The sequence below is a fragment of the Cyrtonyx montezumae genome, unplaced genomic scaffold (assembly GCF_038088225.1).
Source record: "Cyrtonyx montezumae isolate F1298 unplaced genomic scaffold, pur_monq_1.0 scaffold_2, whole genome shotgun sequence".
Lineage (NCBI taxonomy): Eukaryota > Metazoa > Chordata > Aves > Galliformes > Odontophoridae > Cyrtonyx > Cyrtonyx montezumae.
Window position 1 is genome coordinate 16,562,057 of NW_027071936.1, and position 22,015 is coordinate 16,584,071.

At 41.7% G+C, this 22,015-nt stretch overlaps 2 protein-coding genes across 2 annotated transcripts in view; one reads left to right on the top strand and one right to left on the bottom strand.

Moving 5' to 3' along the window:
- SEC24B (SEC24 homolog B, COPII coat complex component) overlaps nucleotides 1-22,015 on the bottom strand; it is a 108,745-nt gene that overhangs the window by 16,775 nt on the left and 69,955 nt on the right. The window lies entirely within an intron of this gene.
- On the top strand, nucleotides 8,206-20,918 carry LOC136048719 (melanopsin-like). Its single transcript, XM_065736496.1, has 10 exons — nucleotides 8,206-8,282; nucleotides 8,494-8,636; nucleotides 10,389-10,522; nucleotides 11,796-11,999; nucleotides 12,414-12,585; nucleotides 13,708-13,863; nucleotides 14,676-14,783; nucleotides 17,346-17,520; nucleotides 18,291-18,440; nucleotides 20,449-20,918. The coding sequence occupies exons 1-10, from the start codon at nucleotides 8,280-8,282 to the stop codon at nucleotides 20,836-20,838; spliced, it is 1,635 nt and encodes a 544-aa protein (XP_065592568.1). The 5' UTR covers nucleotides 8,206-8,279; the 3' UTR covers nucleotides 20,839-20,918.

Consider the following 22,015-nt stretch of genomic DNA (forward strand, 5'->3'; position numbering starts at 1 on the left):
CAATTGCTCTCTAATTACATCCATACTGCAGTTTCTTGTCAGTTTGTCATTGCTGCTTAAATCTTTCTCTGAAATATGTCTTCAGTACTGTAATAACTTGTGAATCTCAGAGACGTTTGCCAGTTACGCTTCTCTCAAGAAAGCTTATTTCTCTGGTGATGCCACTCTATACCACCTGGGGGAAAAACAACTTCATAGGTTCAGAGTTTTTATTGTCTTTCACCAAGTAATTGAAAAAATTATTTTATTTTACATATGCTATAGTACCTTACTTTTTTTTTTTTTTATTCTATGCTTTGTGACGTTGCGTTCCTGACATTCGGGAAGATTTTAGGTTGGAAGTGTGGTTGTCAAGTCTCGCCTCCTGGTTCAATATTTTGAAGTTTTCTGTGGGTGATGTTTGCACTGCCTCCGTGTTGTAGTGCTTCACAGGTCTCATTGAACTTCTGCCAGCTGCAACTTGTCAAACAAACTGAAGCAAGGAGTCAAGTGCTACAGAGCTCTTAAGAATATCACGGACGTGCTTGAATTTAGCAATCAAGAATCGCAGAGCAATGTTGCGTGTGCTGTACTTCCTGTGTTCTTTCCCTGAGATTCTGCTGCCAGATGTCAGGTGTAAGAGATGGGAACTACCTAAGCTTACATGAGGACGTAATGCATATGGTGGCAAAAAGAGGTTTACTTTAAGCGGTTCCTCCTACCCATGACCAAAATTTCTATGAAATTTCCCTAATTAGTGCCAAACATCTCTGGTGTCAGGCATTCTATTAACAATATATCTTCCTGCAAAGCATTCAGGAAAATGTTGAAAGCAGATTCTCTGGCAAAACTGCAGCTCTTTGCACTCAGCTAGTAAAAAAACACGAGTGGTATGAACTGTAGCTAGTAGAGGAGATGTGTTGATTACGCTTCCTTCATCATTCAGTATGAACAATTCATTGTGAATGACAGAATAAGAATATACATAAGATAATTTAGCAGCAGAGGAAACACACAGTGATGAAAAATATTAGTTATTTTATTGGTGATAATACGTTTTTAAAATTAGCGTTAGAAGTTCTTTACAGAATCACTGAGTTATCAACTTCTTGATTAATTATTTTATTAAGAGCAATTATTACTTTGAAATACCTCTTTGAAAAGCTGTTACTGGTTCATGATTTCCTTCTTTCTTCGTTTGTTACAGAGCCTATAAAGATAAGCGTATGTTTCCATGGAATCTCCTTTACGTTGCAGGAGGCGCTTTGCAAAGCAGCTCTTGCACACGGACCCCCGGACAGCATCTGTGCAGGTTGCCTTGGGAAGCAAGGTAGAGCAATGAAAGGACTTCTGATGTTAGAGGCAACGAGTAAGACCAGAGGTGGCTGGTAAGGGATTTGCTCCCTGGGTTATCAAAAGTAAGGAAGAGTATATATTACATTTTTTCAAATAAAATACGTCTAGTTTTCCAGAAGCTGAAGTAAGCTTTCAGACTCTTTGACAGCTCAGGCTGAGATGTTATATCCACTGACAAAGATCAGAATTTGAAAATGCAGTGCCTCGTGGAAAGACAGTGACAGTTCTCAGCATGCTCACGTTAAAAGTAGCAAGGTGTGCGCATCACCCTGCATTTATATGCCACTAGTAACGGTGTATAAATGATGTTTCCCAGAAGACTGCAAAAGGTCTTATATTGAAGAATAACTCTGGTATCACAAATTTAACAGCGTATGCTTTTCTCCAACATTTTCTAGCTCACTAGAAAACATATTCTGAACTTCTGCCTTGTTCTGCAGTGCTAGCAGTAATCTGTTCCCTCATGGACAGAACACACATGCACTGAGCTGTGACAGTGCAGATAATCTGATGCAGCACTAACATTGATTGTTTGTTCAGTCTGCTGCCTCCCTCGGCACGCATAGCTCATGCTGTTAATTGGGTTGTATTTGAGCACAGCATCTGATCATTTAGAAGGGCTTTATGACCGAGGGATCGGTATAAGTGGGAGTCTCCAGGACAAAGGATTGGGCAGTTCTGGTGTGCAAGCTTGCAAGAGGTGAGAAGGGAAAGGTGGACTGAGCCCCAGTTCAGCTGGGTGTTAACAGCTTCCTGTGATGGGCTTCTATTTACTTGTTTCTCAAAAAGACTTAAGTTTTGACATGATCATGTTTAAACAGAACGCGTAGGTTCTGTCGGCAAAAGTTTTCTGCAGACCTAGATAGCACTCCCTGTCTTGGATAACAACCCACACTGGTCCTGGAACGGTAATGTTTTCCAAAACAAGGTTTTCGTATCTTACTTTGAATTTTCCAGGTCTTGGTGGAGGGGGATGCGAATCTGCTCTCTCAAAGGGTTGGCTATTGGACCGTGGAATAAAGCAGTGGGGAAAAAAAAAAAGCTAGTTCCTTGTCAGTGCCTTTCCAAGGACAGAGGAATGAGTAACACAGCATTCTATTCTAGACCTGGGTTTTGTTGGCAATCTCAGCGGGGTAACTTGTAAAATTTAGAGTAAGCACTCGTATTTGGTAACTGTTGTCCAAGTGATGCAGATAGTGCTCAAGCTGGACCATAATTCAGTTGTGCTTTTTTAATTGTTATCTTTAGTTTTCTTAAAGAAGAAAACCTTGGGATGTACATAGAAACAATGTTTGGTGTGAAAAGCATGTGGGCTTTATGTGTAAAGTTTTCATCTCCGGAGAGATGAAAAGAAGTCCTCTGAAATGCTAGAGGTCTTTTTCCTTGTCACAAAGCTATTGAAAGTATTAGTTTTCATTTTTATTGGTTACATCTGATTCCTGTATTATTCATCACGTCAATGATTTTTTTACATCATGCCTTATTACTTTTAAAAGAGATTGACTGCTAATACCCTTCATTCATGTTGTCTCAAAAGACTGGATATATAGACACCTGTCTACGCCTACCTCAATGAGCAGCAGGTTTGTTCTCATTATACTGACAACTTAAGAATAATTACAACTTAATCTTTGCTGATTTTATCTCTTTCGGATTCTTTTTGTGTGGTTGTTTTTTGTTTGTTTGTTTGTTTGTTTTTCCCTAATGCCTCCCATGAATGTTGTTTGATGGATTGCAACTGTGAGAAGTTTAAGTACAGATAGCTAGGGCCTGAGCATCTTTCTAAACACTGAGACCTTCCTTGAGAATGTCTAGTCAAACTCATGGGAGCTCAAGCTAGGGAGACAGTTGGTATTATTTCCATCTCTATAAATACCCAGTATTTGAGGAACACAAATGTGCCTTTGGTCATTTTAATCTCGCCCCTGGCTGGGACTCTTGCACTGAATTGTTCTGATGACGCAGCACAGAATTTTCCCAAATGAGCTTTGGAGTCAAGTAAGAAATGCTTTTTCTCAGCTGTCTGTTTAGTTCAGTAACAGCCCAGAAGAGTGCATTCTGGAATGATATTAGTTAGATATAAGTTTATTTTTCAACTTCTACCTTCAAGAAGAATACTCGGAGTGCTGTTCTTCTTTCTCTCTTCTCCCTCAATTGTATGTTCCCCTTTTTTGCCTTCTTCCCCCTCCTTTGCATCTCTGTTTTGCACTGTATGGCTATGACTTCTGTGTGGGTCTGTAAGTCAAGCACCACGCAAACTAAGGACCTCCATCTGGATGAACTCTAGCCTAGGTCTGTCCTGTGGTGCTCAACTGCCCCTGACAGTTGACCTGTCGGGCAGGGCTCTGGTGGTTCCTCTCCTTGCTTGTTGCTTTTGGATGAGCTGTATCACGTTCACAGTTCAGCTTACTGAGCTAATTATCTGCACTGTAAATGTGTGCTGGAGTGCTCATGGTATGGACTGATAGGAATGAACTGTGGAAGGAGAGTGTCATCTGGAGACTGATAGAAAAATCAACTTCTCCATCTGATGATGATCACTGTTCAATTGGACTCCGCTGGTCAAGTTAAATTTTACTTCCCCTGTGGTATTGCATTTATAGCACTGTTAGCCAAAAAAAGCAAGGTTTTTAATACTCAAAGTAATTAACAATATTTTCAAGATTTCATATGTATCGGATATTCATTATGCCCCACCTTTTGCTGTCATTTCAAACCAGATAATACTTCTTAATGAAACAGCACTTTACACTGACCCTCAGTGAAATTTCAAACAACTTGGCGATGGTTACCCGGTTGCTGCTTCGGCTGAACAAGCTGTTTCTATAAGAAGTGCAAACTGACATGTTGATTGCTCCTATCCCATCATGCCTGAATATTGTTTATTGTTTTCCTTTAAATTTTCAAGTTGCAATTGTATAGGCGTAAGGATGTTTTGTTTAGTAAAATTGAAGTCTGCTTTATGAGCCTGTATAGTGTGTGAGCACAGAGAAGCTGCTATGCTGTTAATTCACTCTTGCTAGTACGCATTAATCCTCTATGTAAGCAAGCCCTTACTTAAGCTCATTTCACTGTAAATCATCTCCACAAGATGAGCTGGCTTCTGTGATCAAGATCAGAGCATAAATAAGGCTTTAGATACTCTTGCATCCACGTAATGCAGATCACATCACCATTTCTGGATTTGATCGGTTATTTCTCATCCATTGATGGAGACCTGCCCTCCCCTTTCAATTCTAGCCTTTTTTTTTTTTTTTTTTTTTTTTTTTGCCTTTTGCACTGCTGTCTTTATTAATCTCACCAGCTGGGAAACAGAAGACTCTAATTATTTGGACGTTATTCTATCTCGAATCAAATTTGAAAAATCTCTCATAGAATACATTTTCCCATCTGTTATTTGTATTTTTATTTTTGGAGAAGTAGACCAAGTTTATTTTTATATCTGGCGCCTTCTTCTTTTGCCAGCTACTTGATGGATAGCTGTTAATTGTTTATCTTTCCTTTCCCTGCAGATCTGTTAGTTGTCCTTCCAGAAAGCCCTCCAAGCAGCCGTGGAGGTGACAGTCTTTTGATGTCATAGTCACATTCACATAAGGGTACAACTCCATTGTGATTGATACAAGTTGTCAGGTCCAACATCTCGTACAGTCAAAATGCAAGTGGTTGTAAAATTAACTTAGAACAAGCCAAAGAAAGTCAGCAGAGAGCAGGCAAGTAAGCCAGAAGCTGGCCCTGCTGCAATTGCTGGTATTTTTCACAAACTTCTTGTTTACATTTATATTTTTGAGTGAGACAATCGGATCGTTGTGGACACTGTCTTTAAATTCCGTGCTCAGGAAATGGTTGTATCTTCATTGCAGCCCTTGCGATTCTTCCCAAGTCATCAAAAGGAGAAAATAAAACCAACCTGGGAGACGAATGAATAGGTGGAAATATCTCGCGTGAGCCCTTGAAAACTTGCGTCATCCGTTAATGAGTCAATATATTGGCTGAACAAAATGTCAGATGTTCCCTCATTGCCTCTCACTTCATGTCATTGCAGCGAAGGAGCCAGTGCTGTGTCAAGAGCAGCCTTGTATTTCACAGCAGCACGAAAAGCTGAAGCTGAGGAGAATGTCTCTCACCACATCTTTAAACTTAGTAATTTTGCAGGCTTCTCAACTGCGTGTTCAGGAGGTCTAAGTTCCCCGTTAATAAAATGAAAATGAACTGACTGAAGTAAAACTGAGCTGATATCATTTTGGTGCTCAAAGAGGCTAATAAGAACTAAACCTGATAAGCCCACGCACGATAATGATTGTACCAAACGTGACCTGTTGTGCTCAGTTGCTGTTCTGGTTCCTGAGTCATCTGCAAAAAAGCAGTAATGGTTACATTGCTTTTCTTGGGACTGGAGTGGAAGAAACATGAAAATTTTTTTTTTTCCACGAGAAATTAAAATTACAAGAAGACACAGGGTAGTAACAGCAAAACTAGCTTCTCCTTAGAGAGCATGACCAGGGCTTCATTTTTTTTTTTTGTTGTTTTTGTTTTTTTTTGTTTTAAATATATTCCTAGTCCTAATCCTCATGTAAATATTTATGTAAATGAGCGTATAGCTTGTTACTCAAAACTAATATATAGGTCAGCTTCTCAGAGATGGTGCTGTGGGAAGGGAGAAAAATGTTTTTTGAGTATCCTAAAACCTTGATGATACTCCGTTTTGCTCCTGTTGATTTATTCTGCCCTGAGAAAAGGCCTGTATTAGGAAAGGAATGCTCGTTCATCAGAGTAGAGTTTAGATTTTCAGACTGACAAGTGTTTAAATTGTGATTCTTAACCTTTTATTTTGTGGATTTACACCAAATCATTGAAATATGTGACTGAAGTGAGTTATAAATTGTCTTAGATGAGCTTTGGAACCATTTTTATCTTTTATTGCCTCTGTTATTTAGGGAATTTTCACTAGTGTGGTGAAATCACTTGGGAGAAAATAAATATGTGCGTATATATCAGCACATTTAAAATGTTAGATTTGTATTCCAGTGTTGTGTATGATTTTTCCTTTTTCATCCTGCCATGCAGCTGGGTGCCTGCCATGTGCTGCTACATCAGGGCAGTGCTGACAGATTTAATTAGTAGCACTCTTCTCATTCAGACCTTAGTTTCTTTCTCTGAGGTTAGCAAACTAAAAAAAAAGCAGTTGTGGTATTGTACAGACTTCTCTGTAGGCAAGATAACTTCCCCAAAGCGTGTGTTCATCTACACAGTGCACCCTCCCCCCCCCTCCCCCCCCCCCCCGAGCCTTTCTGAGATCTGAGTCTTTGTGTAGCCCCCAGTATTTACTGCCTTCCAGATTCCAGTCTGCATGCTTCAGTAGTTCACACTTTGTCTTGTCCTCAAGAGTTTACAGACTATGAGCAGAGTTCACAAATCATGATGCTTTTCAGATTTGGGCATAGCTCATCAAGTACTAACAAAATAAATGGGGCTAAAACATCAGAGCTGGCTTCTCAGCAGAAAGAAAATGAGAACCCCCTTTGGGTGTGAACTTCATAACCTGTTTCTCGAATGAGTTTCTGTAGCAGTGGGTCCCCAGTATGGAGAAGTGAAGCTTAATGTGTATAACAGGCAAGTTGTACTTTCCCGGAAGCATATTGTTATATATCACACCCCTCTGCACAGGGGTAAATCCTGAGCATCGTTATTAGATAACAAGAGAAGGAAGAAAAAAGAGGAGTTATGCTTTCTCACCTGCTTTTAGCCTCTTCAGGGCACATTGCCCTGAATGGCACTGATTTGGGGCACGCATTGTTAAGAAGATGATGTTTGAGTGATGAAGAGTGGTGTTTGTCACATGTATTTGCCTGCCACAGCCCTGAAGTGTCCCAGGCAGCTTGGCTATGAAAGCATGGAGACACCTGTTATTGGTGTCATTGAACAGCCATGATTACATTTTTCCCCTGAGCCACCTTCCCATCTACTGCTAGCTGTCCTGTCTCTTTTTAAGAATGCAACGTAGAAAAGCAATTGTTCTTGCTGCTTAACCGCTGGGAATGGCTATGGCACCTATCACTGCAGTCAGCATCAGCAGATGATCCCATTCATTACTTTCTTCTCCTACAAGGATGCCATCTCTGCTGCAGTGCCACTATGGTGGAAGCTGTCCTTTTAGGGGTAGAATGTGACAGACGACTCAGATCTTGAATTCAGCTTTCTGCTTTGAAGCTGTAATTTTTGCACCATTGAAGATATTTTGTCAGTCCCAGGAACTTTGTTCCCGCTATTTCTGCTCCAGAGCTACAATTTCATAGGTGTTCAGGCTGTGCTGCGTGTTTCACTCGTTATTGCTGAAAGCAGAGTGCCCCCAAGAGCACTTCGGTATCATCACGCAGTTATCACAGTGATGCCTATGGCTGGAAAAGGACTGTTGTGCAAGGAAGGAACTGTTGTATGCACACCTCCTAGGTAAGTGAGGAAATAGCAGAAAGGAGAAAAAGCAATGTGCGATATTATGGGAACTAGGAGCCAGCACCTGCAGAGAAAAAGCTGTTCTCATCATTTCTGAGTGGCCCCTTCAATACATCCAGCTGTGCGATGTTTATCTTCTAGATCCTGTTCATCTTGGAGGTTATTTACCTGCCTTAGTAAATAAGACTTGCCACCAGGGTGGTGATTCAGTATCTGCTCATCGATAATGCTGAAGTGAGCTGAGTGGATGCTCTGTATGCTGTGCTGTGACTGCATTTTGCTGGCGGATAGTCTGAATTGGTTTCAAAAAACACATAGGCCATTAGTGGTGTTTGGTCAGTTGTATTTTTTCCTCCACGTGTCAATGTTAAAGAACAGCAAAAGAGGTGTCAAGACTACCTGATGTATTTGTGCTTGCGCAGGTATTGCTATCACCGCTGTGTTGTTCCTCTGATCTCCTGCCTTTCCCATGACGATTTCCCAGTGTTTACGCTATGGTAAGTCAGTTGTTCAGTTGCATGTTTTCTGGGGTAGTTAAAAATGTAATGAAGGTAACTTGATTTTAACCTGATAACAGCACAGAAATGTCTATGTGTTTCGGAAGCGAGTGCTCTATCTCCTTTCACCAGTTTGACGTGCTAAGCAAATGTTCCCAGGAGCGTGTGTACTGAATGTTCTCAGTTCTCCTTTCCTTTGTTTTCCATCCAGGATTTGAACATGGGCACCCAGCCCCCCACTGTGACCAAGTCAGAGATCCCAGACCATGTCCTTTACACTGTAGGGACATGTGTTCTTGTTATTGGCTGCATCGGCATCATAGGAAACCTCCTAGTTCTCTATGCATTTTACAGGTACTCTGATTTCTTTCCTTTCCGGAATTCATATGCATCTCTGTGAAGATGTTCTGCGTGGATTTCTTCTTAGGTTAGAACTTCAAAGAAAGGCTGATGGCATCAGTTAGATACACCTCACGTACGTCCATGCTCATCACCAGTGTACTCCTGTGTTAATTCCTTGTGTTGCAGGCATTCTTAGAAAAAGTGAGAAAACACGTGGAACCTTGATTTAGTAATAACTATGAATAAAAACTGAAGAAAAGTTTAATAACTTAAAACAATAGAAACCATTGCAAACTCCTTCACCACCACACCCTCCTCATCCCCCATCCCACTGTAGAATTTGCAGATTACTCGATTAAAGATGACGTTGTTCCCAACAGCCCGGAATCTCCTGGGAGAACCAAGGAAGCATTGTGTTACATGAATGAGCTCATGCCATCAGTGTGTTCCTCGCTTCAGGCAGATCATAGGATTTCTGTCAGTTTGGGTGCCTTCTGGGTCTCTGACAGTTTAATAGATGGTTGAAGCTACTGCATCTAGAGTACGCAAAGATCTCATGGAAAAAACGGAAAACTGTGGTCCACTCCACACTATGATGCCAGAAATTCTAAATCTTTTTGCTCACTGTTAATTGTCATCATGCATTTTGATGCATTGAGGGCCAGCAATGCTAGAAACTGCAGTGCCGTCATTAATCAAGAGTTAGGTTGCTGTTTTTAAATGTTTAAGCAAACGAAAGAGCTTAGTGGTTTTGAATAACTGAGTTTTGCAGTTACAGATTTCTATAATCTCCATGGTTTCTATCGCAGTTTATCCTTTTCTCTTGAAGTCTGTTTTAGCTGGCACAGCAAAAGAATTAAACCCTGCAAGCGGGAAAATCTCAGTAGGTGGATGAGCCCTTTCACCCACCTGTTGCAGACAATTAAGAGAGGCATGATTCTGTGAGGTCTGCAGAAGTATTCAGATGACCTTGTAGTTTATTTCTCATTATTTATTAATGTGAAGAAAGGCATTCGTATTAGTCGCAAACACCGTCATACTGGAAGCACATCAGAGAGGCCTCAGCTGCTAGACTGAAGGAAGCACTCAGAAAACTTATTTCAAGCCATTTAGAATTGCTACACGGTTTTCAAAAGCGAAGTTATCTACAAAATCCTGTTTGTTGCCTTTATCTAGAAGAATGTGAATAGTCACATCTTTTTGTCTTCTGTGTACCTGGCACTATGAAAAGTCTTGAATTCAGACTCGAGGTATCAAAGTTCTTAATTTATATGTGCAACCAAAATGCTGTTTCGAGGGACAAGAAGCGTTCAGCATTACACCTCCTCAGCATATCCATCAGAAGTGCCAGCTGTGAGGTAGAGGTAGGATGAATCCGTGAGTTAATGTAATATACTTTTTGCCGTATAATATTTAATCTTCAGAATTAAGGAATGTTCAACCAGAAAACCCAAAGTAATAGAGAGGGGTCGTTTATTATGTTAACAGTGCTCTTCTCTTGTACCAAAAGGTGTGTTTAAGGATAGCTGGAACTCTTCCTCTGTTGGAAGATAAAAGATCTATTTTATCCCCCTGCCTTTGTCAATCATCACTTTGAAATGACTGCATCTTTAGCTGTGGTAATTGATTGAATGAGAGTAACTGCTCATTGCCACCTGGTGACTGTTTGGTATAAAAGACTTTTTGTTTTATTTACTAGAAAGAAAGATGGCTGTTTGTTCCTTTTGCCTATTTCACATAATGTTTTTTTCATCTGTTTTTAAGCAATAAGAAGCTAAGGACACCCCAGAACTTCTTCATAATGAATTTGGCTGTGAGCGATTTCCTGATGTCAGCTTCTCAGGCCCCCATATGCTTTATCAACAGCTTGCACAGGAAGTGGATCCTTGGAGATATAGGTACTTTTTGAGACTAATTTGTCTGTCACTAGCTCTACGGTCTTTAATGTATTTTAGAGCTGTCAAAGTCGGCCTATGCAACGGAGGGAGCAACTCAAAGCTCCGGAATTACAACCTAGGATTTTGACATGATCTGTCCACGTGATGACATGTTTTGTGTAACGGTCTTTATTTCTCCATCACAAGTTAGAAAGAAATGAGTCAACAGCAACATGTAATGATGGCCATTTCGCTTCTGAGGGCAGATGTTATTGCTAAAGATGGATAGGAAAGGTTTCTTTTAATTATAAATATTTTTTCTGAATTAGTTTTAGAAGACGTTAATATGTAAAAATGTCCACTGATATCAATTAATGTGCTCCTAGGATCACACATTTAATTTAGGAAATGTAGGGATTTGGAAGGACTGTGCAGCGGACAAAGAATTGTTTGAATGGTTGCAGGCTATGGTCAAGAGCTTCACGTCCAGGTGGAGGCCAGTCGTGACTGGCGTCCCCCAGGGGGCCGTCTTGGGACGGCTGCTCTTCAACGCCTTTTTTAATGACGTGGACTATGAGATCCAACCCTCAGCAAGTTTGCTTACAGCACTGAGTGGTGTGACTGATACAATAGACAGGCTTAAGGAATGCACTTGGAAATTTGTTGAGGTTTAACTAGCCAAGAGCAAGTGTTGCACTTGGGCTGGGGCAATTCCAGAATGTGTTCAGACTGAGAAAAGAACTCACTGAGAGCAGCCCTGTGGGGAAGAACTCTGTCCGCCAGTAACCAGCGGCTCTTCTGTTGGACTCTAAGCTTGACACAGCGTGTCAAGCAGAGTGCGATTGCAGCCTGGAAGGCCAAAGGTATCCTGGGCTACATCATTTTTCGAGGTATCCGTTTGTCATTAGTATACAGATATCTGCTGCAGCCTGTAAAGATCAATATATTGGGCAACAGTCCAAGAAAATGTAACCTTAATTAGACTGGATTTACCTTGAGGCAGTTTTCCATTGACATAACGTTGCCGGCTATGGTCCGCAGTGGAGCGTAGGGCTTGTTAATACATATTTTTGTCTGTTTGTTTGTTATACATATGTTTTTAGTAGTGAATGCTTAGTTATGCAATTGCAGGGCTAAGAGCCTTATTCTAATGGGAGAAAAGCCCGGGGCTAGGTTTCTGGGTTTGGTTTTGTTTTGTGTGAGAATGTATGTGAGAGTTTATGAGATCAGGCTGTGAGAGCAAATAAGTACCTGTTTAAGAAAAAAACTCTGACGTTGCCATTTTCTGCTTCAGGTTGTGACTTGTACGCTTTCTGCGGAGCACTCTTTGGGATTACCTCCATGATGACTCTGTTAGCTATTTCTGTTGACCGCTATTTGGTGATCACCAAGCCCCTGCGCTCCATCCAGTGGACCTCCAAGAAGCGCACCGTGCAGATCATTGCTGCTGTGTGGCTGTACTCGCTGGGGTGGAGCGTGGCCCCACTCCTTGGCTGGAGTATGTTGTCTGCTCACTCTTTCTTCCAGCGTTCTTGATGCAGTCTGCTTTTGCCTTGTTCAGGATGTGAACAAAATGAGGGTTTGGAAAAGTTCTTGGATGGATGTTTAGCTACTGGCTGATGGTTTTTTGTCACATACTGATTTCTACGTCTATCGCAATGCAGTACCCTGGTTTGTTGTGTTTATTTTTTGCCCTGGGTTGTGTTCGAGGTGACCAAATTGCAGGTTGGGCGTTAGGAGTTTGGCAGTCAGAACCTCCTGTCCATGCGTGTACTCACACATGATACAGCCAGCATGGCTCTCGAAGGCTGTCTATACAGCGGGGCATTTGTTTTAATCACTCAATTGTTAATTCAGTAAGTACGCAAGCTTTGGTTATAATTGCAAATAACAAATTCCATGTATTTTGTAGGTTCCTACGTGCCCGAGGGCTTGATGATATCCTGTACGTGGGACTATGTAACCTACTCCCCTGCAAACAGAAGTTACACCATGATTTTATGCTGCTGTGTGTTTTTTATTCCCCTGATAATAATACTCCATTGCTATTTGTTTATGTTCTTGGCCATAAGAAGTACTGGCAGGTAAGCTGCGTAACTGAAATATGTGAAACTATATTTTCCTTGAATTAGATCATTTTCTGGAGAATTTTTTTTTTTTGCCAGTGTGAAAACTGGAAAGGATTGTACGCATTTTGGAGTAGGAGACAAAGTGGCCTCAGGTTGTTCTAATCTGAGCCCAAACTACGGTAATTAATACAACATGAGATAATTCGGTAGTTTTGATTATTTGTCTTTCACATTTGCAATGTGAGGAATGGGATGCCTCGGTTATTACAGAACAGTTCTCACCTCTGAGGGATGATAAATATTGTTTGGCAAAAAAACCTGCCTGGAAGCTGCTCTGTAAACATAGCAGTCCTTTTATATTTATTTTGGTTTTTGGCAGCTTTATTTAAAGCGAGGACCTTGTGGTTCACGCCAACAGATAAACAACAACAAACATAGAATGTGGCTGTGCTTGTTAGGATACGTTCTGTTGTTGTTGTTTTTTTGTTTGTTTGTTTGTTTGTTTTCCCTCCAAGAGTTTTACTCTGCATTTCACAGAATCACACAGTCACAGAACTGTAGGGGTTGGAAAGGACCTCTAGAGATCGTTGAGTCAAATCCCCCTGCCAAAGTAGCTCCCTAGCCCAGGTTGCACAGGTAGGCGTCCAGGCAGGTTTGAGCGTCTCCAGAGAAGGAGACTCCGCAACCTCTATGGGCAACCTGTTCCAGTGCAGTGTACAGCTGAAGCAAAAAATCTTCAGGGTACTGGATCTGCAAAGAAATGTCCTTTTGTTCCCTAATGAGTTCATTGGATTTTAGCACAAAGCTGTGCTTTTACTTGCTCCATCTTTGAGAACAGCGAGGGACAGGGGATACCCAATTCTTCACCCTCTGTGTATCAGGTAAGGACGTGGCAGTCATGTCCTGCGGTCCTAAAGGCTCCTCAGCTTTCCACAGTCAGACTGAGCCTGAACAATGTGGGATCGGTGTAAAGAATTAATTACCTTCTAGATTTGTAGCTGTCAGACATCAAAAGAAGAGAGAGAGCAGGAAAGATGAAATCTGCTTTATTTTATATGCCGCTGGCGATGTGCTAGATGTTGCTCTTCACTTCTTTGTTTTCTTACTTGTGTATCTGTATCTTTCTTCCCCTTACAGAGACGTCCAAAAGCTTGGGTCCTGCAACCGCAAATCCTTCCTCTCTCAGTCCATGAAAAATGAATGGAAACTGGCGAAAATTGCATTTGTGGTCATCATTGTGTATGTCTTGTCCTGGTCTCCATACGCTTGCGTCACTTTGATTGCCTGGGCAGGGTAAGTGAAAACATAATCCAAAGAGTACTTCGACTGAAATATAAATACGACTAGTGTCGTCTTTGGGAAGGATTTTAAATGATTGTAAATTAGCCGTGATAGCACACCCTTTGCTGAATCATAGAATCATGTAAGTTGGAAATGACTTTCCAAGATCTTCAAGTCCATCCATCGACATGGCCTATCGAGCCTTAGTGACAAAACTGAGTTCCCCAGGGGTCGGTATTGGGGCCTGTCTTGCTCAGTATCTTTACTTGAATGAAGTCAAGGAGCGCGCTCTCAGTAAATTTGCAGATGACACTGAGTTGGGGGGAAGCGTGGATCAGCCTGGGCGTAGGGATGCCCTACAGAGGGATACGGACAGGCTGAATTGCTGGGCTGAGGGCAATGGGATGATGTTGAACGAGACCAAATGCCAGTTCCTGCGCTTTGGCCACGACAACCCCAGGCAGTGCTACAGGCTTGGGGCAAAGTGGCTGAAAGACTGTGTAGAGGAAACAAACCTGGGGGTGCTGGTCGACACTTGGCTGAACAGGAACCAGCAGTGCTCTTGGTCACCCTCAAATAGCGTTTACTCATTATTTAAAATTTGCATGTCATTCACTCCTTCCAAATAAATGAAAGCAAGTATGCACTGTTAAAAACAAGCTTTTCGTCTGAGTAAAGAATCCACTTGAACAAATTTAACTTTTCATCAGTGTTTCTTATAATGAGACCATGCAACAGAAACAGTTATAAAGAGTAATATACTTCAGAGGTTTAATATTAATCCATGGCATGTCACTGTGTAATGACTTTTTCCTTTTTTACAGCCAAGGAAACACTCTAACACCATATTCCAAATCTGTGCCAGCTGTTATTGCTAAAGCCTCTGCAATCTACAACCCCATCATATATGCAATAATTCACCCAAGATACAGGTACAGTAATATAGGCATGTGTTCAACTCTACAAGAGAAAAAGTGTTTTTAAAAACGAATGAGCAACAAGAATGGTTTTTCAGTGTGTCACTAGATTTTCCTGCACTGTCTTCAAAGCGTGTCTTCGACAAAAGGCTGCGATAAATTTTTGGAGGAAGGACGGGGATTCTGGGGTGATAAAGGCAAGAATGCCACTAGGTGGCAGGGTGGATCGTTTGTACGTGGGTTGTCTTGCCCGTGACGTGGAAAACCCTCTTGTGACGTTGCCTGAAAGTGATATCCAATTATTTCCAATGTCTGATGAATGAAGGTGCGGTTGTAAATGTTTCTACAAGGCTGACGGAAATATGTCCAGAAATGTTGAAAACAGATTTTGGTAGGAAATATCTACTACCGTAATCATTTGCATCCTTCAAGAAAACTGTGAGTCCATCTAGTTTCTGAAAGTTGTCTAGTATTTCAGCTTAGAATATGAGATTGAGTACTATTCAGTGGCTTGCAGAAATGTAGGGAGAAGAAATGCATGGGTGGCTGACGTATTTTGAGCCTGTATTATTTTTCTGGCCCAGAGCTACTTTGAACAAGTACGCAGTTTCGAAGCAAATACCATATATATCAAACTGCTTCAATGAGGGGTTTTGGGGGTTTTGTTTGTTTGTTTTTTTTTCTTCCTGCCAGCCATGACTTTTATCATGTACGGCTGTACTAAGAAAAAGGCTCCTGCCAGAACAGGATTTCAGAGACTCTCTTAGAATCCTTTTTTGGATAATCCTAATTTATATTTCAAGCTGTATCAACGTAAGTGTTTATTCAGATATTGTGAAGATGTTTTATAGCCTTGGGAGTCATCTATTCAGAAAAAGGAGTGATGCTGCATCGCTTGTGATACGTCAAGCATGCAGCTTTAAAACTGAAAAGGCTTTGCCAAAAATCAGCTGGAGAAAATCCTTTGACGCAACCAGTTTTGCTTGGACAGTGAATAATGCATATATATGGAAAGATCTGTATTTCTGGATCATTTCCAAATCTTCTAACCATTCACATTATGTCTTTGGAGTAATTTATCCGATGATATCATTAATGGGCCAGTTTGGGCCCAAGAGTAAGAGATCTGGCAAGGGTGGTTGTAAATTGCTGTTCTGAATTGGAGCTACCGAGCTGCATTAAATCAAAGTTCTCTTAGAAATCTTTCTTGAAAGCAACACCTAGAAACCGAGATCAAAAATATTCAGGTTCGTAACAAACCGAATATGTAACATCACCACAACCGTCTGCTGTTTTGCACAGAGAGTTGTTGATGCTGCATGTTAATATTTTAACAACTTCAAGAAACTATTTCGTGGGATTTCCTTACATTAAGTGATTTAAAAAAAACCAAACCCAAAACACTACAATCAGTGTAACTGAAAATGTACCTTTTATCTCTGTGCTAGTATTTGTTTTTTAAGAGCTGTTTGGAGAGACTGTTATATACGTTCCTACTCACCCATTCCTACCAGTATTATAGGAAAAAAACTCCTATGTCTGATATGCATCGCTGGAAATAACAATCGAGTTTAAGTAAGGAAAAGCACGCAAATTTGATTTCACAAGATGCTGTTCTTTGGGGAAATTCCCTTTACTCCAGCACCATGGGGGCAGCCTCCAGCATCCTGAAGCAGCTTGGTTGGGCTCTGCTGGTAGGTGTTTTGGCAAAACTGGGTACGGTGGTGCAGGCAGAAAGCTTTCTGCGGCTCTCGTCTCTGCTGTAGGCAGAGAGGTGCTTGTTCTGTTGCCTCTGGAGTTTGAGAGAAATAGCGCGCAGAAGTCTGGGAATACAAAGACTTGTGATAACGTCAAAGATTGTTTTATTCTTATTTTGTACTGACAAACAAGTAATTTCATCTTGTGGTCCAAGAATCATAGATTTTTTTAACGTGTCGTCTTTTCTGGGGAGCTGAAACGCTCATTGAAAATGTACTAGGTTATCTGACAATCCTAATAGTTAAAAAACACACAGGAAAAAAAAAAGGTAAGCAAGTTTTTCCTACCATCAAGGATTTTACGACATTTTGACTTGTGCTTCAGTGTAAAGCCAATATGCTATACATTTCTCATTCATATTTCAGTCCTATGCCTATAAGTTCTTATACCTTGTTTCTTAACCTGTTCATTTAGATATGTCCTGTATTAGCATCATCTCTTGGTCTGACCTTGATAAATTAGGTGGCACTGTAGAGGCATTGCAGCAAAATGCAGCACTCTGAATTAATCTTTCAAATAAACTGCACGAACGTGTGGTTTTTTGAGCTATTTTCAGTTCTTACTGCTCACTCATGCAGCTCTTCCATGAGTGTTTTGATACAGGGCCCCGAGATCACCTGCTATTTTCCTTTTGTCCTTTTAGATGAGCATTTTCCACGAACTATACCACGTAGTTTCCAGGTGTGCTTTAAGGCCCTTTTCAATCAAAAGAAAAGCTGTGCTGAGGCGGCAGAAAGTACAGCCACTGCATGATTTTCGAATCCTTTCATCAGTGTATTATTACGTAGTTTGTCTTTCTCTTTACCCGTTTTTCTTCAGAAAAACCATCCACGATGCCGTTCCCTGCCTGCGGTTCCTAATACGAATATCAAAGAATGATCTCCTGAGGGGCTCTATAAATGAATCGTCATTCAGGACCTCTCTCTCCAGCCACCAGTCTATTGCTGGAAGGACCAAGAACTCTCACGTTTCCTCAGTTTCCACTGGAGAAGTGGTAAGTCTTTTCTTGTTTCCGCCAAGCAAAGTGACTATGATGTCTCTCCAATTCTCAGAATAAATTACTATAAGTGCACGCTCAGAATTAAAGAATGGAAAATAGAGTTTTTCTAGCTAGATTATTTTGGACCTGTGAGGTAATTTCTCCAAAGCTTTTGTGGGAATTTGAGTACGATGAGTTTTGATCAGAACAAACATGGAAGCTGTCAGATCCGGGGGCTTCAGATTTTTACTTGGAGCACGGAGGTTTGAGTTCGGTGTTAATTAAAAAGAGCCACTGTCGGGCACCTCCAAGTCATCATCTATTTGCCTTGAGTCATGTATCTTTGGTCGGCGGAGAATAGGAAAACCATCTCTCAGACAAAGATTTCTAACCTATCCAACAGTGCTATTTTTTTCTGCAGGAAGCCCCCTTTCTGTTATAAACTTTTAGATATGTTTGTCTTTTTCCCCGTGAGGAGTGAAAGCCTTCCTCACCTAGAGCCAGGTGTGATGTTTTGCAAGCATCATACCTTAAGTCTCGGTAAGGCCAGTGGACTGGCTGGAGTACAGCTCCATGTGGGCATTTTGCGGGAAAAGGTCACAGGACAAAAAATCAGGATATGTAACATGGCATGAAAGTTATGTTCAGGAGAAAAAACTCTCAGTGTGAGACCTGTATCTCTCTGTTGTCCGATCAGAATTAAATGGGAAGCAGTGTGCTAAGTTTAAGAACTGAAAATTGAGAAAAGGCGTAACTTTCTGAGATCTGTCTCCGCTTTTGATTAGAACTGGAGCGATGTAGAGCTTGACCCTGTAGAGCCAGCCCATAAGAAGCTGCAGCCTCGCCGAAGTCATTCTTTCTCAGCAAGCCTGAGACGGGAGAAGAGAGACCTGCTCCCGGAGACCTATAGCTACAGTGAAGAAACTGAAGAAAAGGTAAGGAAAAAATAGTGTTTGCTGAAGAATCTCCATTGTAATAGCTAAGCTTGTTACATTGCGTCATTTCAGAAATAATAATTCATTCTTTACGTCCATCTGTTTCATCTGCGGGCTTTATTGATACTAATTCCAATGTTCTCTCTTTGCCGTTCATTTATTTTAAGTAATGAGAATGCCAGTAATGCTTTTTAATCTTTTTCACTGTTATGTTGCCTGATTTCGGAAAGCCAAGAGCATCTCGCAGATCTGAAGCTGCATGAAAGAGGATTCAGTGGGGTTGTGTAGGAAGTTGACTTCTTTGTTTCTTTGCACGTTCATCTGCCCCAGCTCTGGTTTTTCCTGTCCTGACCCTCGCGATCACACTGTAAAAGCCCCTTCTTGTGACTACATATGGGCTGCAAAACAGTTTGACATGATAGAAGCCACCCTTTTTTGTCTTTTCAGCGTACGTTAAAATGTCTTATTTTTGTTGAGGGGGAAGACGAGAAAGAAACTCCCATTTCTCCCTAAGGGTGAGAGAGTCTGGCAGATGCCACCCTTCCCTCACTGAAAGAGGAGATGGTGAGTACTCAGAGCACCTTCTGTGGATGCATTATACAACTTGTCCAAGCCGCTGAGGTCTGGGGCCATGCTGTGAGGAGCTCCTTCCCCATCCTCTGCAGAACTGCTAAGGATGGGGGCAGTAGATTACCCGATATTTTCTGCCACTGCTATACAACCAACTTCAAGATGAGTATTTGTATGGAGGTGCAGCCTCAAACACACGTCAGTGCTGTATTGTCAGCAGGAAAGAATTAGGGCACGCAATATTCTGCCAACAGCTGGACACGGTGGCATTGTTTTTTCGCGGGGCGGTTCAAATGTAGAGTTTGGTGTGGCAGAGACAGCATAGCTTAGAGCGGAGCCTATTCTGGAAATTTCCAACCATCACGTGGCACGATTCCTGCATGCATCTGCCCCATCTGCCTTCCTGTGTCTCCCTAAGATCAAGTCCTGGGAAACCTCTATCTTTTAGTTTGTGGCTGACATAGGAATATCTGCAACAGAGGCAATAATTGACAAATGTAATAGGAGAAGCTCAAGCTATGGGTAATTAATATACGTTAAAACTCTGTAAAAGAAAAGTTAAAATTTATTTAAAAAAAAAAAGAGGGAGAGAGAGATAACTATTGTTAATAGAAGTACTGTTAATATCTCAGTAATGCCTCTGATTTCCAGTAGGCTTCATGGAAACACGCATGGAATAAGGCAAACATTGTATCACATGTTAAATGTTAATTCTCTCTAGAAGGGAGGAACCTGTATCATCTCTCTTTACACCCAACACAGTGATTTTATAACCTTAACTGTCATTTTCTACAGCCAGACAAAATTAATTGCTCATGCCTTTCATTTCCAGTGCCTTTAAATATTAACTAACGCTTTTAAAGCGCAATTCTACTACTCTGCTCTTCACTCAGGATTGGCTACGTAAAGTTCACAGAGGAGTTGTTGTCAGGGCAACTTAAAAATAAAACTTTCGCGACGAACAGATGGCAAATGGTTGGAAAAGCAGAATCTTGGTTGCTTTTTTTTCCCTCCTTCCTTGGTGGAAGTACTGTCCGGTGTACAAAGACACTGAATTTCCACGAGGCAGTCAGAGGAACTGTCTCGAGACATCGTGAGAACATCATGCTTAAGAGTCTTGTCTGAGATCTTTTTAGTGAGAGGCAATTACAGCTACATGATAGTTTCAGACGAGTTACAAAGTTGGGGGGGAGGGGGGGAGGAGGAAGTCAGATATAGGTGTGGGCTTTCCTTTTCTTTTTGGTCTCTGACGGTACGTGGTCGCATCTCCTTTTGCTTCGCTTAACATTCTGCTTTCCAAGATGCAGACAGGAATGCATCATGGTTTTCTTCCTTTCTAGTCTGTGATTCAAACTTTTAGAAAATACGAGTGACTAGTGGCACTGAATATTCCAAGTAGTGGTTTGCAGTGACATGGACGCCTTTCCCTCTGCTCTAGGTTCCGCTGTCCTCCGGCTGCCTGGAGAAGGTGCTGGGGCGCTCAGCACTCCCCAGCCCCCCTGCAGCCCTCGTGACCAGCTCCCTCCGAGCAGCCTCTCTGCCTGGTGGTTTGAACGGCAGCAGCGTCGGCAGAGGAGGAGGCTCAGATACCTCACAGACGGAAACTCGAGGAAGTCATAACAACGGAGGCCTGAACTCTGTCATTAGCAATACAGTCCCTCGCATCATTATTATTCCTACCTCAGAGACAAACCTATTTCAAGAGGAACCCGAAGAGGAAGAGCCTGAATTATTCCGCTTCCACGACAAAAAGGACAATCTGCTGGATTTGGAAGGGCTCAGCTCATCTACAGAGTTCCTCGAAGCCGTTGAGAAATTTCTATCCTAAGTGCATCAAAAGGAAACTTTCTGGCAATTCATTTCTTGGCATCTTCTCCCCTTAATTATACCAAATAACTGAAGCCTCGTAGGCTTTTTGTATGTTTATACGGTAGTCATTAGGCAGCCTTCAGATTCATCTTTGTCCAGATCAGTTCAGGCACGGAAACGAGCTTCTTTTCAGATCCGGCAGTGGAAGTCTGGCGGCGGGATCAAGTGGCATCAGAGGAGCTGGCTGCCTGCTTCGTGGGGCCCTGAGCTTTGATTTGCAATCACGGATACCGGCAGGAAGAAAAACAGCTGAACAGAAGCAGGGGCAGCTGCTGAATGTTTCTGCTACCTAGGTGCGAAACCGCGTTCCTGTTTTGGCAGCTTTTTTTCTGGATGGTGACGGTAAGCACTACGAGAACACAGCTTCCCACCAGCCCCAGAGGTAATATAGCTGGATGATCAAACTATCTGTTAATCCAATTGTTTATATAAATATATAAATACGAACATAAATAATGGACTGATCATGTAGCTGGGAGGAGAGTGCTTGCTTATAAACTTTAGTGCTAAAACATTTGGAATTTACCTCGGCATTAGTGTAATCACCTGAATGTCAAAATGCAAGGTGCTATATGCTAAAACATACAATCCACCTATAGAAGCACTTAGAGCACCTTGAGTGTTTCTTTGTGAATTAAAATATGTACAAACCCTAACGAATCTGCGATTAAAAGGATGAATTTCCACTGCTGACTTGACCATTCATTCAGGAGAATGTAGCCTTAGCTGCTGTCTATCACTCGGTTCTTCAGCAGAGATTCTTCCCTTTGAAAACTTCACAGATGGATGTCTTTGTCAGGTCACGTCCCTGAAGCCTTCCTGTGGGAAGACATCATAGCTCTGGAAAACCGTATGGTTTGCTGCAGGACCAGCAATCACATTGTTACTGGCGGTTAGTGTTTGTTCTGTCTGTGTTATGTCACAGCTCGGGCTTGCCGGACGCTCCTCGCATTTTATTCCGAAATACAATCTTCCTGTAGTTATTTGTTTTCCCTTTTTAAAAGGCGTTCTCCACTCCCTCCCGTTTGGTTTCTGAACTTCAAATGTAGACAAGTTGAGCTGCGTCGTTCTTGGCAAGGTATCAGGATATGCTGGGAGAAAGCGGGAGTTCCTCAGGCATCGGGTTTTCCTCCAGG

Coding starts and splice junctions, on each gene's coding strand:
- LOC136048719 (XM_065736496.1), top strand. Junction 12,000..12,413: donor GGCCCCACTCCTTGGCTGGA/GTATGTTGTCTG, acceptor TGTATTTTGTAG/GTTCCTACGTGCCCGAGGGC. Junction 12,586..13,707: donor GCCATAAGAAGTACTGGCAG/GTAAGCTGCGTA, acceptor TTCCCCTTACAG/AGACGTCCAAAAGCTTGGGT.